This window comes from Oreochromis aureus, linkage group 8 (assembly GCF_013358895.1).
Source record: "Oreochromis aureus strain Israel breed Guangdong linkage group 8, ZZ_aureus, whole genome shotgun sequence".
Lineage (NCBI taxonomy): Eukaryota > Metazoa > Chordata > Actinopteri > Cichliformes > Cichlidae > Oreochromis > Oreochromis aureus.
This window is the reverse complement of record NC_052949.1, coordinates 4,158,821-4,176,281: the sequence shown is the minus strand read 5'-3', so window position 1 is coordinate 4,176,281 and position 17,461 is coordinate 4,158,821. Positions and strand designations below refer to the sequence as shown.

Here is a 17,461-nt window from a genome sequence, read left to right as displayed (position 1 = left end):
AAAAAGTTAAAGCAGCTGTTTAGATGCCCTTCTTAATGAGTGGACACTTTGTACATTCAATTACATTCTTCTGCTACTGTGAAATACTGATCTCTTTGTCTTGCAGCAACTTCTGTGGGGGGGGGGGCTATGCACCAAGTCAATATGGCACTGCTAAAACTGCTGACTTTGAAGAGCATAATGCTGGGCTTATGCCGGGCTTACACTGTGCGATTTTTGGCCCATTTTGAGCCAATTTTTGAGTCGTGCGACCGTTTTGGTGATCGGCCCGAGTTTGGCCTTCATCGTGCGTCGTGCATCGTGTAGTATACATGGGATTAACGAGAAGCGATTAACACCTCACGACCAGCTCCCGATCATCAATCGCTTGGTCGGGAGGGTGTCACCGCAGCCGCTCACACTGCGCACGCGCAAACACATAAACGTCGGTGAAAAAGACGGAGTAGCACAGCAGTGCAGCGTGTGATCTGGACACAAGCGATGGAGGCACTTGTAGAACTTTGGAAAGCTCATCCGAGCCTTTTCGATGTGGCCTCACAAAATTATCACGACCACAACAACCGTGAATATAGTTGGATTTACACCACTGCTCATTCACAGCTGCCTGATCAATGTTTTTCATTAGCAATTTAGCAAAGTTGATGGTGTGTGTGTCTGTGTGAGTGAAAGACAGAGAGGGAGAGCGAGCGACAGATTTTCCGTTATAACCTTCATTTTATGGACGCACAGTGTGAGCAGTCAGGTCGCATCAGAGCATCGGGCCGTATAGTGTGAGAACCTGCATCGTGACCTGCGAACTTATAACCCCTGTGAGTCAACAGTTTGAGCAGAAGCTGAATAACGCGACTGAAAAAATCGCACAGTGTCTGCCCAGCATAAAGCATATGCCCATCTCAAACAGGAATATTAGCTCAATCCAGAAACACTGAGAGCCGGAGAAAACCTATAACACGATCTACTTTATAAAACATGAGGGACCAGACACAAACTTAACATATATAAAAAGGAATAGATGAACACAGACACTATGAATAGCAGGTAAATAACAGAAGAGGGAAGTGAACACACCGAAAACCACACCAGGATCTGACTTCCAAAATAAAAGAGGAAGTAAAAGTCAGCTTCAGAGTTTAAACAAAGAGATCTGAAGCGGAGATAAAATTCAAGAACCAGATTGTGACATTTATTGACTTCAAAATCAGACCAATTTCTCTGACAGCAACTGGCTTCCTTTTATAGTCCACCTCCCTCCGGTTATATCTGGAATATTCTATTTTAGGGGGCGGCAAGACAAAAATTTTTTTTACATAAATCAACATCAAAGAAAATATGGAACAAAAAATTACATATTTACAAATTCCTTTAACTGTAAGTATCTCTTCCAGATTAGTTAATAGAAAAAATAAGGTTACCTAGAATTAACCCATTAAAAATACAGATATATACATAGAAGCAGGAGCTGTTTGTTGAAGCCGCCATCTTGACCCACCATCTTCAACACAACGAGAGATACTGATGTCCCCGGTCCACCTAACCACATTTTATGTTTGTATTGGCACACTTGATAAGTTACTTTTAATTGAAACATCCTAAATAACTTTTTACAACTGTATATTAGCATTTAATATTTCTACATGTTTTCATAATGTCTTTTCTACTAGATCTTTCTCCTCCTCACTCCTTTGTACATTATTATCATCTCCTGAACTGATTTCAGGGCTCTAACACATGAAACATGTTTATTGTCATGCTTACTTATAGCAGATGAAACATATCACCCCCATGTCTCTGGAGAGCTGACAATGAGCTATCTGAATGAAGATAACAGCTCGCTATAAGCTGCCATTGTACCAGCTAATATTGGGCTCGACTGTTCTAAAAAACACTTTTTCCTACTGAAAACACTTTGATTATATTCTCACATCATATGAGAGTTTATTTGAAAAGTGTCCAAGTTCAACAATGTTAGATGTGCTTACACTAGCTAACAGCAGCTAATACAGGCTAACAGAAGCTAATAGAGGCTAACAGAAGCTAATAGCTACAGTGTGGAGGTAAACACAGACGACACGAGAGCTCTCGATTAACACTCCTTGTTTATTCCTCATCACAACACAACTGAACACTTTTCCCTCCAAAACACAGCAACAACACTTCCTGAGAACTGGGTGTGAGTGGAGCCCTCCAGTGGTCCACCACAACAGATGTTTTTAATCACTTCACTTTATTATGATCTACGATAAAAGAGGCCATGCTTTGCAAGTCCCTAACCTATGAGCACACAGTAGTGTGAACAACCGTAAATCATGACTAAAATGTTTATTCATTTAAATACTGAAAACGAAACCGTTTACTGCACCACCCAAAACCGCATAGTAAAATCAGGAGTTGTCCGCATACTTCTGACCACAAAGTTCACATAGTTATCTGAGACCTGCAAGCATGAAGAAAGCAAATACTGAAACTTTTTGTTTGTTTTAGTCCTGAAAAAAATAAAGCAATAGATTGTTAAAATCTGAAGATTATTTATAGTCATGTGACCTTATGGCAACTTAATCTGACTGAGAAATCAACAGTGAGGCGCAAACTTCACTGACTTGAAAAGGTCTAAAGAGATGAGCTCCATCAACCACTCAAAATCATTAACCTCATACTCAAAAGCTATGATCTGTTGGCTCCCGCAGATGATGATAGGAATCGTAAACTCACAGGAACAACCTCTCTTTAACAGCTTTTATTGAATTTCCAGGTCATCTCAGAGGAAAACCACGATTTCCTTCTGCACACCTACAGCACCCAAAACCACACACCAAGTCAGCCCTCCCTTTTCTGTTCACCCCAAAAAATCCTAATGAAAGTTTCTGGTGAGTTCAGTGATACCCTTCTGCCCCACAAAAGAAAGTTCAGCTTAGTGTCAGGGGTGTCAAACATAAGGCCCCGGGGCCATTATCGGCCTTCCCGTGGTCCAATATATATATGGGTTTGCAATGCACTAAATGAGGTTTCCTTACTGTCTGGCTGTTTTTGAACTTTTTTTGAGCTTCAGTTTGTATTTTGAATTTCTTATTATACTTCTTGTGTTTTAGGTTCCTCTCTTTGTTCCACACTGTGTTTCTTCTGTATTCTACCACTTGTTCTTCTGGCCTCTGTTTTTTGTTTTTGTTTGTAATTTCCTGTTTTGCTTTGAGGTTTAATTTTCATTTGAGTGTCACTTTCTGTTGTTGCCTCCTCGTTTTCACTTGCTCTCCAGCTACTTTCTTAGGTTCCAGCTATGTGTCAACACAAGTATCTAATTAGTCAATCACATGGCAGCAACTCAATGCTTTTAGGCATGTAGTCATGCTCAAAGCAACCTGCTGATGTTCAAACCGATCATCGGGATGGTGAAGGGAGATGATTTGAGTGACTTCAAAAACTGCTGACCTACCAATCGGAGTTTACGGGGACTAGTCTGAAAAAGAGAAAATATCCAATGAGCAGCAATTCTCTGGGGGAAGTGTCTTGTGATCTCAGAGGTCAGAGGAGAATGGCCAGACTGCTTGGAACCTATAGTAAGGTTTAAAGTAAACTTCAATAACCACTCAAGGTAAGGTATCTCAAAGTATCTCCAGAACCAGTTCAGTTTTATTTATATAGTACCAAACTACAACAACAAATGTCTCAAGGGGGTTTATATTGTTGAGGTAAAGACCCTAAAATAATGCAAAGAAAACAGAGAATACCCCAACAATGATATGACCCCTTATGAGCACTTGCTTTGGCAACAGTGCCCTATTTGCCCTATATTGCACGTTAATTTGTTTTATATGAGTTTTTATATGAGTCTTGAGTTGAATGTTTTTTAATGGGCAAAAAATACGTAAATAAATAAATTTCATGTCTTTTTTCTTTTTTTGCTGATCCCAAAATTGATCCGATCTGAACCATGAGTTTTTTGATCCGTTGCACCACTAATAATAATAACGGATAATAGAACACTGAATAATTGTTGCTTGCTCTGGTGACTCTTGAATTGTGCTCCAACATTTGGATGATAGGTCAGAATTTGGCATAAACAACATAACTGCCTGGATGAAAAGCTGCTGTTTAATGGTGTGGGGGATATCTTCTTGGCGCACATCTGAGCATTATTTAACACTTAAGTATTGTAGCTGATGATGTCCATCCCTTTATGGCCAGAGTGTACCATCCTCTGATGGTGGAATCCATCACGGTGATGTTCAAATGATCTTAATTTTGGCCTCCACATTGACCAAATACCAATCCAACAGAGCACATTTTGGATGTGAAACCAACAACAGCAGCTGTGTGCTGCTATCATGAAAATATGGTCCAAAATCTTTGAGGGATGTTTCGAACATGTTGTTGAATCAATGCTACAAAGATTGAAAGGCAAAACGGGGTTCAGTCCTCGCAAGGTGTACCTAATTAAGTAGCAAATGAGTGTATAGTCGTGACTTCAGTTTATCTTGGCTGAACTGGCTGTTTATATCGTTTATATCTTCAATCTCCTGTTTCTCTTGCTGTGATCTAGATTGATCTATGAGTCTTTGACTTTCTGTAGCTACTGAAGTTCATCTTTTGTCAAATTATTCTGACACTGCATCCTGCATGTGGGACTTCTAATCCACAGCATAACTGTGAGGTCCTGACCCTTAGCTTTGAAACACTTGGTTTAGATAATAGCACTCTGCAGTTCAATTTATGTGAACTAAGAGGCACCAGGCCTTGGTCAGTTCATTGCTTCTCGAAGTTCTGGCGAGCCTCACTGATTGGGAGGAGAGCCAAACGTAAAAGAGCACTGGAAAATTGGCAAATTGGTGTGATAGGGTTATGAAAAGTTGTTTGTCACAGTTTTTTTGTTCTTTTTAAAAACATTTAAAGGTTTGTTTTGTTAACACTTTCCATTTTCCTGAGCCACTACACCGTGTTGTTTTGGCTAACAGACATTTAAAGCTTCTGCAGAAGCCTTAAGAGAGAGATTTGGTGCCCAATCTGATCGGGTTGGGTTAAAAATTATTGAGAAACATAATTAATGAAATGAGAAGATTTTAAATACCTACCTTATCAAAAGGAAACAATAAAGGTATCATAAATCTAAACACCGTCAGGAATAAGAAATTATTCCTGTAGCTTCCATCTGTGTGTGCGTGTGTGTGTGTGTCAGTTAAATTGCTATACAGAAGGGTGCACTGCCACCTTCTGGTTGAAATTCGGTAAAAGTTTTGATTTTTTATACCCAGAAAATGAATTTGAGTATCTGTTCTGTTTCTTTTATCTACTCCAGTGTAACATATTTTAAAATGTACTAATGTTGTTTTGGTTTGTTATTTTTATGCATTAAGAAAAAATATTATTTAGCCATTTCTCGTTGGCTACTTCTTACAAAAAAAATGTAAGTTAGTTTCATTCACATTAGGAAAAAAAATTGCATTTAAAACTTAAAGTATGTTTGAGTGAACGATACATTGCCGTATGTTAATATCTCCCTAATAGGTGAAGTTATAACTCCGTAATGCTTTCATCAATAACAAATGATAACGAACGCCATCATAGTCGGGCTTTTTTATCTTTTGTTTCTAATTAATTCTAAATAAACATCTAATAATTAAAATATTTATTTTATTATATCAGAGACAGATAAATTAGGTGAAGGTAAAGGGCAGTATTCCCTCTAACGCTGCATTAAGGAACCCCAAAGTCACATCATATACATGCTTTTACCAGTGTCCAAATGTACCTGTTTTACCCTGAAACTGCTTGTGCGTGTATACCGCGTAAAGTCATGCTAAAGAAACTGTTTTATGATACATAACAGGAAAACCACACTGACTGTCTCTGTGGGTTAGGAAGTCTTTAAATTATTTTTCTTCTCTTGGGTTCTGCCTTTATTTGAAGTCTAGACACGCAAAACGTGTGTCTGAGCGAGAGTGTGTGGGCTGATGACGAAAAACAAGTAGTGCATTTTTCTTTCTAATGAACCCTCTGCTCAGGAAAACAAAGCCCCCCACTGCGGTCCACATGACTCAAACTGAGCTTATCGCACTTTTCTGTTTGTGTATGGCTGCTGCGGCTCGTCTCTGATATTAGGACGTCTGTCTGCAGGTTAAGCCTCCTGCAGACTCTGCGAGTTCAGCAAAGCAGATCATAACTAACTTTTACATTGATAAGTAGTACAGAAACACATTTCCAGCTCTGTTTTTTTATTCTTAGATTCTGCTAGAGTGGCTTTTCATGATTATCAGTTTAAAAGAATCCTTATTTATCTCATGCTGGACTTTCCAGAACAAATAAAGCTTCTGACAAAAAGCTTCATTTTTTAAATTTTAATCAAGTATTTTGTCTTCAGGTGATATTACACAACATACATTTGCATCACATAAATACTGAAAGAACATTAAAAATAAAGTAAATTATTCAGTTTTTCTATAGCTTGTTAAACATAAGAACTACATATTAGTTCACAGTAACCATGCTAAAAACACACTCATGGCTTACAAATTACACACTCACTGTTGCTATGTCAAAATTCCACATTAACAGTAACAGAGCATTCAGCTTTCCAGCGTTTATTAAATGTAAATGTAGTTACTGAATGTAAATGTAAATATGATAATCAAATGTACATATTTGTCTCCTTTTATCCATCTACCTTCAGTCTGAGGCTAACATGGCTGAAAATACATTTGAAAAACAGCAGTAAATTATAACCAATTCACTAAAAATAATCCAAAAACCTTGTGTTTATTCAAGAACAAAGGATAGTTATGTTTAGATAAGCTTGTACTTCCTCTGTAATGTTTGCTGGCTCTACACTTCTATTGGTTAGTGGATGTAAACAGAAGAAAGAATATAGTTCCTTTATGCAACTGCTCGCAGCAAGGCTTGTGTTTTGTTTCAGATAGTTATTTTAGACAAGACCCAGTGACTTACTAAAACAGCTTGACACTACTGTATTGTGAAATTACTGAAACATGAGCATGAGGTGCATTTGCTGCTTGTGCGGATATAAACACAGGCTGAACACAGATGTCTGACCACTCAGAACTGCCTTAAATGTGAGTTCTGTGGGGAAAGAGAGATTGGCTACTATAAAACCTTTAATGATGAGCTTAGCTGGTCGTTTTGACTCTTATTGAACAGAACATTGAAAGTCAGTCCGATCCATAAAAGTCAAAGTTTCACATTTAACAGACTATTTTCTCTCATGTTTGGTTGCCACAGTACTGTCCAAAACGCTTGAGCCACCCTTCATCTCTTTGTATTTTGATTCCAAGCAGCAAGGCTTTGTTGTAATTTGAAGTTGACCAATAGTTCTCCAGGCTTTTGTGTTTTTCTTCAGCTGCTTTTTCACTCATTTTCAGTCCAGTTTAGTGTTTTCACACAGACAAAGGGATACCCAAAGAGTTATTAGCTGAAAACCTGGCATATCTTGTCATGTTGTGGAGTGCGTTCATAAAAAATTTAAAGAAACTGGACAAGCGAAAACAAACAATGAAGTATCAGACCTAAAAATCTATCATCAGAAATGGTCCCAAGTTGAAGGGTGGCTGTCAAGAAGCCATTTACAAGGATGGGAGAGAAAGCTGAGGTGTCTGAAATTACACAAAAATTAGACTGAAAATCAGTGGCAACTTTTGGTTCTGCAGTATATAAAGAAGGGGATCTGGAACGAGGTAGAACAGTGTCTACAGCCATCTGTAAAACATTGTGGAGGTACAGTCATGGGCCTGGTTTGGGGCTGCTATAAGGCAGGCTGTACATATTCTGTATTTTGATTATTGTTTGCACATTTCGCTAAGCTTTTGATATGTCCCTAGCAAAATATGAAGAAAATCTGACTATGAAATATTTCTTTTCATGGTCATATATTGCTCACCATTGGAAGTTTAATATTGCATCACTTATTTTATATTAGCATTAAGTGACAGTGACAGCACCAGAGTGATTTGAATCAAATAGACAGTCCTAAAACCTTTGTATTTTATGGAACAGGCCAAAAAGCCAAATGCTCTGTCCCTATATTACGATGCAGGATCTTTGGAGGATAAGTTAGTGTAAAGTTGTTGGGTTTTTTTATTGTGTTCCATATTTACTTTTTACTTTCCATCCATCCATTTTTCTAACAGCTGGGGCCAGGTCGCGGGGGACAGAAGCCTAAGCAGAGAAGCCCAGACCTCCCTCTTCCTAGCTACCTCCTTCAGCTTGTCCAGGAGAACATCAAGGCGTTCCCAGGAAATCCAAGAGATATAATTGCAACAGATTGTCCTGGCTGGCTTTGTTCATTATTTGTTCCTTTCAGGCAGCAGTAAAGAACGACTAACCCAAGAGAAATCTCAAGTAAGTTTTGGTCTTTTCATGTGATTGGGTAAAGAAAAATCTAGAATATCAATATAAAATTTTAATTGGATCCATCTTCATTCAAGGAGTCACTCTTGCTTTGGTTTCCTCCTCCTGCACATTCGAAGGCACGTGAATCGTATGACTGCGACTACAAAGGCTGTCAGCATAAACAAGATGGCCAACAAAAAGCTTATAACATCCACAGAATGATACACATACCAGGGCATCTTATAAGACTCGGTGCGTAAATGTGCAGCTCCTTTGTGCCTCATAACAAACTCAATCCAGTAAACTGCAGCATCCAGAGGATGCATTGGTCTGTCTCGATGGAGAGCAGACAGACGCTTCATGTTGTTTCTGTAGGAGGGATTGATGAGAACTTCTTGTAGGACTTTGAGGAAATTCTGCTGGGTGATTTTTGTTACATCCACCATTTTAGCAGCTCCTCGAACTTCCATTCGCAAAATGTTTTCAAACTGGTCAAACAGCAGGGGAATGCCAATAATTGGCACACCATGGTACATGGACTCATAGATCCCATTGGTGCCACCATGAGCCACAAAGGCTTTTATCTTTGGGTGACCCAGCAGGTCATTTTGGGGCATCCATTTCACCAGAAGGGTATTGTTCCCCACATTGTTGGGGCGTTCACCAGCATGCCTCCATACGACCTTTTGAGGAAGCTGAGCAAAGGCAGCTGCGATTTCTGAAGTTATTTCTATTGGCAGACCATTCACCAACGTCCCCAGAGACATCAGGATGAAGCCGTGTTCTCCTGAACTTTCAACAAACTCCTCCAACTCTGAAGGTAAGGCCTCAGCAGGCTTACACTGAAATCCTCCAATGTAGACAATGTTCGGCATGGTAGGCCTGGGGAATTCGAAGACAAAGTCCACTCTCATGAGCCACAGGTCTACTCCTTGAAGAAGATGATAGAAGTTCACATCTGGGCCTAAGTACTTTTCTACTATTTTATCATAGGGAGGACACACTATAAACTTGTCAATGCAGGTGTTGAGGAAGTAGTGGAATGTGTTTTTGACTCTTTCAGAAAAGGTCATCTTATTAGAAACGGCATTTCCAGAAGTTGGGACATATGACGTTGGAGATGGAGCAACCACAAAATGACCTTCCCCACTGGTGATCCATCTGACGTTAAAAACAACTGGAAGCTTTAGTTTGTGGGCCACTATAACTCCAACAGGAAGTCCAGGGTCCACAAGAACCAGGTCAAACTTAGAGTCACGTATCTTCGACATTAGAGTCTTGTTCTCAAATATTTCTACACCTAACAGACTAGCTTGTTGGTGGATTTTTGATAATGAATCTGTCATTTCCCAGTAAAACGTCATGAAGGCCATCAAAGATGCCCCCTGTTTTTGGATCTCCAGCATCTTGACCAGGAAAGTTACATAGAAGTCCTGCTCCTCTATGCAGACAGCCTCTGGTAAGGTGACAGTGATGGAGCTGTAATGTGGTGCCTCTTCTTTGACATACCAGCTAGTGGCTGTGCGGACTACAGTGACTTCATGGCCTTTGGCGTGGAGGCTCTGAATCAGCAGGTTCATGTTCACCCAATGGCTGCCATCAACGGGGAACACCAGAATCTTTCCACCCTGGACAGGACTTGGAAGTAGTGACAAAGTCACCCCCAGAAGAAACAGAGAAACTCCTTGAATGCTCCCCATGGATCAAGTCTGAGGAAAACAATAGAACAATTATAATTTAACTGTTAAGTTTGCAGTCAATGTTGCAAGTATGATTTTACAAGTGATGCATAAATTACATCTTGAATTTCTTCCAACCTACTTAAGTTGCAGGACCCACCAGATTACAGAATTATTGAGAGAGTTGAAAGGGTTGTCTTTTTGAATGGTGCTACTTAGATAGCATTCTTATTTCTAAGCACGTACTTATCCTAAACCTGACAGGTGTGCAAAAATAAAGGTAAAAAGTAAAAAGGGAGTAAAAACAAATACTAGTTCAAAACAAAACAGATCCCAACAGGACTCTAATCACAGCGTCCTGGCAGACAATACCATGTCTTTACATGGATTTTGTAGGTGTTGGGAGAACAATTATCTCTCAGCATCTAATACTGTTGCAAAAGTTTTGAATATAATGGTAAGACATAGGCATGCATTGTGTCATGACCTGATATGAATGAATGCATCCATGTATGAAGGTTAAATACTCGGGATTGACAATCGGTTAAGTCAAAGTCAACTTAATTGTGAGTTCTGCTCTATGTACAGGACATACACAGAAATGAAATGTCATATCTTCCTGATCCACAGTGTGCATACAGATACAGATATGAAATTACCTATGAGGTCTCAGCATATTAAAATGAATTACACAAGACACATTAAAGCCTAGATTCTATTATTGCTTTCTATGCACAAATACATTTGAGGCTTACAAGAAAAGTGAGGAAACATCAGAATGAAAGTCCTTCATGTAAAGTAAAGGCTAAGACATGGAGCATCTTTTTGAGAGCAGATAATTCTGAGTAGGTAAAGAGGTGAGGGAGGAAGTTCAATATCATGACAGCCTGGCTGATGAAACCTGGTGGAACCTCCCATACGTTTTCTCTGGGGTCATGAGACTAAAAAAGCTGTGTGAGGGGTTTGTGGGATCACCCACAATACTAACAGTGTTGTAGAGGGAGGGAGAAGATTGAGGCCCCAGTTAGCTTTCCTGCTCCATTTACTATATTCTGTGGTTCAAGGTGGTTGAGTCTTCAAACCACACAGAAATGCAGCTGGTGAAGATGCTCTCAATCATGCCTCAGTAGAAGGTGCACATGATGGGTACTAGGGCTGTCACTTGTCTAGATTGTTTTCACTGCACCACATACTAATTGAGATACCTCACTTCTATAGTATGTCTCATCATTTTTCCTGCTGAAACCCACCATAGTTGTATCATCAAATCAAATCACTTTTATTGTCACGTCACATTACTGGTACACCGGTACAGCACATGTGAGTGAGATTCTTTTGTGCAAGCTTCACAAGCCAAGGTAGTGTGCAAGACAAAGAAATGTAAGAAACAAGCCAATTATAAGAGCAGGAATGTGAGAATTATGAGAATAAATATATGTACAATTTAAGGATGTGCACAAAAAATGTAGGTATGTATGCCAAACTCTGACTGGATTAGATCGTGACAATATCCCTATAGTTAAGTTGCATCACTGCATATTGTTTAGTTTGGACTTTGTTACTTTGACTGAATGCCAAAATTAAATATAAATATAAATAAACCATAAATAAACCTGCAAATCTAATAAAGAGGTTATTGCTGTAGTGTGGGGTGTGGTTGTGGGTCAGCAGAGTGAAACGAAGAGGACTGAGCACACATCCTTGGGAAGCTCTGATGCTGAGCGTGATGGTGCTTGATGTGCTGTTGTTGACCTGAACTGCTGGTGGCCTCTCATTGAGGAAATCCAGCAGTTAAATACATGGAGAAGTGTTTCCAAGTGTCTATTAGAGCCCCAGTACTGTACTTGTGTCTTGGCAAAGACAAACACAATAAACTATTACACAAGAAACACAAAAAAGGACCGAAGGCTCTGTATAAGCAGGACAGAGAAGAGCCACAGTGTCTATGTGCCACTTTCTTGGTGTGTGTCAATCAGTCCATGGTTGTTTTTGCCCTAGGCCAAAGTAAAATGTTGGCAAAGCTATAAGAGTAATGCATCTAACTAGTGCACTCAGTGACTTTCCACTACAGTTGGTGTTTTATGCACATTTTGAGTCAACTGGGAGATCTGCATAGCATCAGTGGAAAATCATCCAGAACACTTAATGTAGGATATTAAGTGTGTGTGTCGCCTTACACAACATTGATAGCGTAATAATGCAATGATACAGTCACATCCAGCAACAACTCATTATGGAAACGATATTTGTAAAGTGAAATATGTCTCTTCAGAGATAACCCAATCAATAATCAATTGGTTTCGATGTAGACGTGTCTTCTATTCTAAATGTCTTTTCCACAACTTGAAAAGATCTCATATCACCTTGAACATTTCAACCAACTTTCTGAGGTTGTGAGCTGTCTGCCAAAGCTGTCTAAAGTTTTATTTGTTTTGTTTTTGTGTTTTTTTCAGGTAGCATGTACTTCAGATACTTCAAATAGGGCTAAATCATAACATTATTTAGTCCAGAAAACAACATCCATGGACAATTGATGATTGCTGGTTTAGGGCCTGGAGGTCCCTGTCATCATAATGGTGGTGTATTTGTTATTAAGTGGCCATACTATACTTCAGAGGTTGTATTCAATGTACAAAGCACCTATAGTGTGCCACTGGCGAGCTCACACTGCATGTAATTAAAAAAAACATTGCATTTAAAATGACTTGGAACAGTTTAATAACATCACTTTCTGAGCAACCAACAACAACAAGAGAAGAATTTTTGCCAGATGTGAGAGATCAGTGGAGCTTTTTACTCTATGTATGTGTTGGATCACTTTAAAACTCGAGCAGTTGATTAATATATGTCTGTCTGTTTCTCTTACTTTGCAACAATTGTGTGACATAAAGTTGCAGAATCTTAGAGGTATGTAGCTGAGATCATAGTGGAGGCAGATGCCCTCACAAGATCTTCTCTGGTTATTAAAATAATGGTTTGTCTCATTCTGCTCCTTAATGCACACTGTGTGCATTAACTCTAAATATACAGTTCTATATAATATAGCATTTTAATTCTTCTTTAAGCCACATTTCCTGTTGTTTTCTGAGGCTAACATTTGTAAATTAAACCACACTAAAAACCACTAAATGCCCAACCTGTGATCTATTTATTGCTACATTTAACAGAGGTTAAGTAACGCCCACACCTCTTTGAACTCTGACTGGATTGGACCATGACATTATCCCCATAAAGTTGCATCACTGCATATTGTTTAGTTTGGACTTTGTTACTTTGACTGAATCTGTCCAGGCACACATAATACTTGCAAAGAACTCAGAGATTTTTGGAGTAGTTTGTGTTGTAGGAGCTCCCTTAAGGATCACTTTGCCATAATGAGATCACACACAGGCTGACCTCGCTGTGTAACATGAAATGTTACAACAAATCAAAGTTCAGGGGGTTTATGTATGTCCTGAGAAATGCCTGCAGTCACTAATCTCGTCATCTACATTTAGCAGGGATTTTCTGAAAAGCTAAAAACACCAAAGAAGAAGAAACATGCCCTTGTATTCAGTTTCTTTTCTGAATGCCAGTTGCTGAAGAAAACGCAACTAAGTCTTCTGAGTTTATTTCAGAAGTGCTGAGTAAGCATTTGTAATCGTTTAACTGTTACTGTGAAGGATAGAAAGTGTTGTAACCTACCTTAAATCCCTGAGAGTGTGGACAAAAGTACTTTGGATCCTCTCTGAGAGAAGGGAGCTCAGCTTCAGAGAGCAGAAGAAAAGAACCCAAATCCTAATTACTGTGTTGCATAAGGTGGGAGGAGTGTGTAACCAATGGGCTTCATATGCATGTGTGCAGTTTAGAGTTGGGGGAGGAAAGGGAAGCAGTCTTCCTACAGAGCACGTACTCTGTGGCACACACACACAAACTGTGGAGTAACACAATATCTTCTTAAACAGAAAAATAAAGCCAGTGTGGTCTTGACCTGTATGAGCTCAACCAGTCAGATATCCCTGTTCCTAGAAAGTAAGAACATTCCAGTGACAAAAGAAAAAACCTGGAATTGCAGATTCTGGGAGTTTGCAAAAGCTCCCTGCATTCTCAGGAAATAACCTTGAGAGAACCAATGGGTTGTCACTGGAGCAATGCACACAGCAGCCCTCACAACATCCTGTGACCTTATTGAAACAATACAAAAAATAATATTTTAAAGAGTGGCAACATTGGCTAGCCATCAATTTATTTAATCTTCATTTATACAGTTTTTAATATGATTGCATTTGTATAGTAATCAGTGTCAATCTCAACACCACCGTGGTGCTGACATACAAGGTAAAGACCGAATCAGACTCATCAGAATGAATGCCTGTTTAATCTAGAAGAAGTAGTATAAATATATATCCTTTAATATCTGGGAACATGTGAAGCTTTTTAGCTCTCGAAAAAAATGTAGAAAATTACTGGAGGTCAAATAATTACCCCTCGACTGGAAATTCATAGTAATTAGACTGCACCTGCAGGGTGCGCAGCAGCTACTGATTTTACAAACCTACTTAATTCTCATAATTACTTACACACAGCCATGGCTAATGGATCAAACCCAAGACGGTACCTATGCCATAAAATATGAGCATAAATGTGATTTATTTGCGTGCATGATATGGGAAACATGATCTTTCTTGATACTAGCAGCAGGGGCTGAAAGATTCACGTTGAAATTTGACTGCTATTACGTGTTGCTTTTGCCATTTTAGTTTCTTGGAGTCAGAAATAATCATGTAGTGGACACATGTGTTGGTACACGTGTCAAAAGCCAGCCACTCTCCAAACTTTGGGTCTTAAAAAAATGTAAAAATACAAGTTATAGAAAACGTCTCCCATGATGCAGTTGTTATAAAGGTAGACCTTACCCCCAGAAAACAAAAAAAGGTTTCATGTATCAAGCTGTAAACATCTTTATTTCTGCTGTAAAGTCTGTGAGGACTGGCTCGCTTTTGGAGACAGAAGAGGAACTGCAGAAGTTGCACATGTAAACATGTAAACACTTTCTTATTCATTTTTGAACCTTATAATCCTCCCAGTCACCCACTCCTGTAAACCACTATTTCCCATTGATTAAAATATATCTAACACATATATTTAGTTTTCATTTTAATTTCAAATCAAAACCCACAAATGAGCAGTCAACACCACCGTTTAGGGTTTTTCCCTCGTAACTGCAAGATACCAACTTCAGTATTCGAAGCACAGATTCAGACCAACAGAGTTTCATATGAAACAAATGAAATAAAACAGCAAAATAATTTAAAGTTTGGTTTCTTTTTCTCTAACAAGGTACCAGGTTCTTTAGGGGCTAAATGTTGATCTTGTTTGTAAAATGACGTTGATAGCAGCGGAACAATCAGCTGAAAAACTCTGTAGATTTGAGGGAACTGTGGTATAAGGTTGAAATGAATTAAGGAAGTAAATATACATTCAAACAAAACAATGAAAGCGTTTCCTCTTATGAGCTGTGACCATGTAGCTGGTAACATTCATGCTTTCAGAGTCTGTGTGTGAAAAACAGTAGAACGTGGTCTTAGAAACCGAGGACGTTTCCAGGATATTTCAAATGGGAGCCATGAGCACAATGCTCAGTCTCAATGCAGAAATTATGACACAAAATTTAGCTTTAGCTTAGCAAAATGTTTTTTACATATCCACAGTAAATGTTCTTTAAGTAAAAGTACTCCTTGTGCTGATGATCATTACTGATTAATTGATGTGTATATCATGTCAGTGTTGCAGCTGGAGATGATTACAATTACTTATATACTGCTGTTTAGCTTTGTCTACAGTGTTACAGGATCATATATTAGTGGCTTTATGTTTCAAAATCTGCTAAATAAAGTGTAACTGATGCTTTGAAATAAGTTTAGATTAGATGTTTTTTATGCAATTATTTAAAAAATGAATTACTGTTTTGGTAAAACACCAATAAAAAATACTCCATGTAAAACAGTAGGTTATAAAGTCAGTAATAAACCTAAATCATATTTAGGAGAAATGTAATAGTGCTGAATTGATAACGTAATAATAGAGCGGTAATTGCTGATGAAAAGCTTCTTATGATGTTTTTGTTCAGCAGCCTGATTGATGTGAGAAGCATGTGGTTGTTCCATGAACGCTCCTGTACGTGTTCCCTGAAAATAGGCTGCGAGAAGGAGAGTGGGCTCGTTTGGAGGTGCTTTTACATCCTTCAGTTTGTCTGTACAGTCCTTCAGAGCAAGACCTGCCATTCATCTGAGGGTTGGTGTCAAGAGAGAATCGATCCTTTAAAACCACCAACTAGTTCCATAATTTAAGGTAGGAAATAAAATCCACACATCACCTCCTAATGCATTACCTGTCCAAGCCTGCAGACATGTGTCTAACATTTTCTGCCTTGATCGCTGTCCTAACCAATGACTGTAGTCCTAACTGTCTTTCAGAACAGGAACCACGGGATGATTCAGCCTGAAGACTCACTCTTTGTTTAATTATAAGCATTAGGCTTCCTGATGGTTTGTTCCTTTATTTATAAGGTTCAAATGTTGTGCTTTAAGCTTTGTCAGCCAAATTAAGCCAACCTTTATCTCCTCTCGCTATCAAATGGATAATTGTACATGAACATGTCTGTGAAGATTCTCAGTCATCCAGGTCATCGTAGTCAAAGGAGTTTGCAAAGAAAAGCGTCTGGACTTCTTTAAGTTGCTTGAAGACCTTTCACCTCTCATCCGAGAAGCTTCTTCAGTTCTAAGGTCAAATGGCCGAGAGTCCCAGATTTAAACCCAGTGGGAGTATCCCCCCCAAGGATTGACAAAGGACCCCCTGGTGATCCTCTAATCACATGCGCCAAGGTGTGAAAGCGGGTGTGGGACCTAATCAGCCAGGGTTTCGGGTGAGCCCATTGTGAAACCTGGCCCCACCTTGTCATGTGAATTCCTGAGGTCAGATGGCCCAGGATGTGAGTGGGCGTTAAGGCGTCTGGGGAGGGAACTCAAAACTGGATTATAGATGGCAGACAGTTGGTGTCGTAAACCACCGCCTCTGTTCAAAGATGGTCGCTCACAGTGGACATATGGCCTCTTTCACTCCTCTTTCAAACCATCTGTCCTCTCTGTCCAATATGTGAACATTGGCATCCTCGAAAGAGTGACCTTTATCCTTAAGATGCAGATGGACTGCTGAGTCTTGTCCTGTGGAGGTGGCTCTTCTATGTTGTGCCATGCGCTTGTGAAGTGGCTGTTTGGTCTCTCCAATGTAGAGGTCCGGGCATTCCTCGCTGCACTGTACAGCATACACCACGTTGTTCAGTCTGTGTTTAGGAGTTTTGTCTTTTGGGTGAACCAGTTTGTGTCTGAGTGTGTTGCTGGGTCTGAAGTACACTGGGATGTCGTGCTTGGTGGGTATGCAACTTACCCTGGATCCAGATGAAACCATGGTGT

General features: G+C 39.3%; 1 protein-coding gene across 1 annotated transcript; it reads right to left on the bottom strand.

Annotated features, from left to right (window-relative positions):
• Nucleotides 1-6,311: 6,311 nt before the first annotated feature.
• Nucleotides 6,312-13,797, bottom strand: LOC116328608 (UDP-glucuronosyltransferase 2B31-like). The gene is made up of 2 exons (XM_039616543.1): nt 13,695-13,797; nt 6,312-10,040 (listed from the first exon to the last, which is right to left on the bottom strand). The coding sequence occupies exon 2, from the start codon at nt 10,029-10,031 to the stop codon at nt 8,430-8,432; it is 1,602 nt and encodes a 533-aa protein (XP_039472477.1). The 5' UTR covers nt 10,032-10,040; nt 13,695-13,797; the 3' UTR covers nt 6,312-8,429.
• Between the last annotated feature and the right edge of the window lie 3,664 nt (nt 13,798-17,461).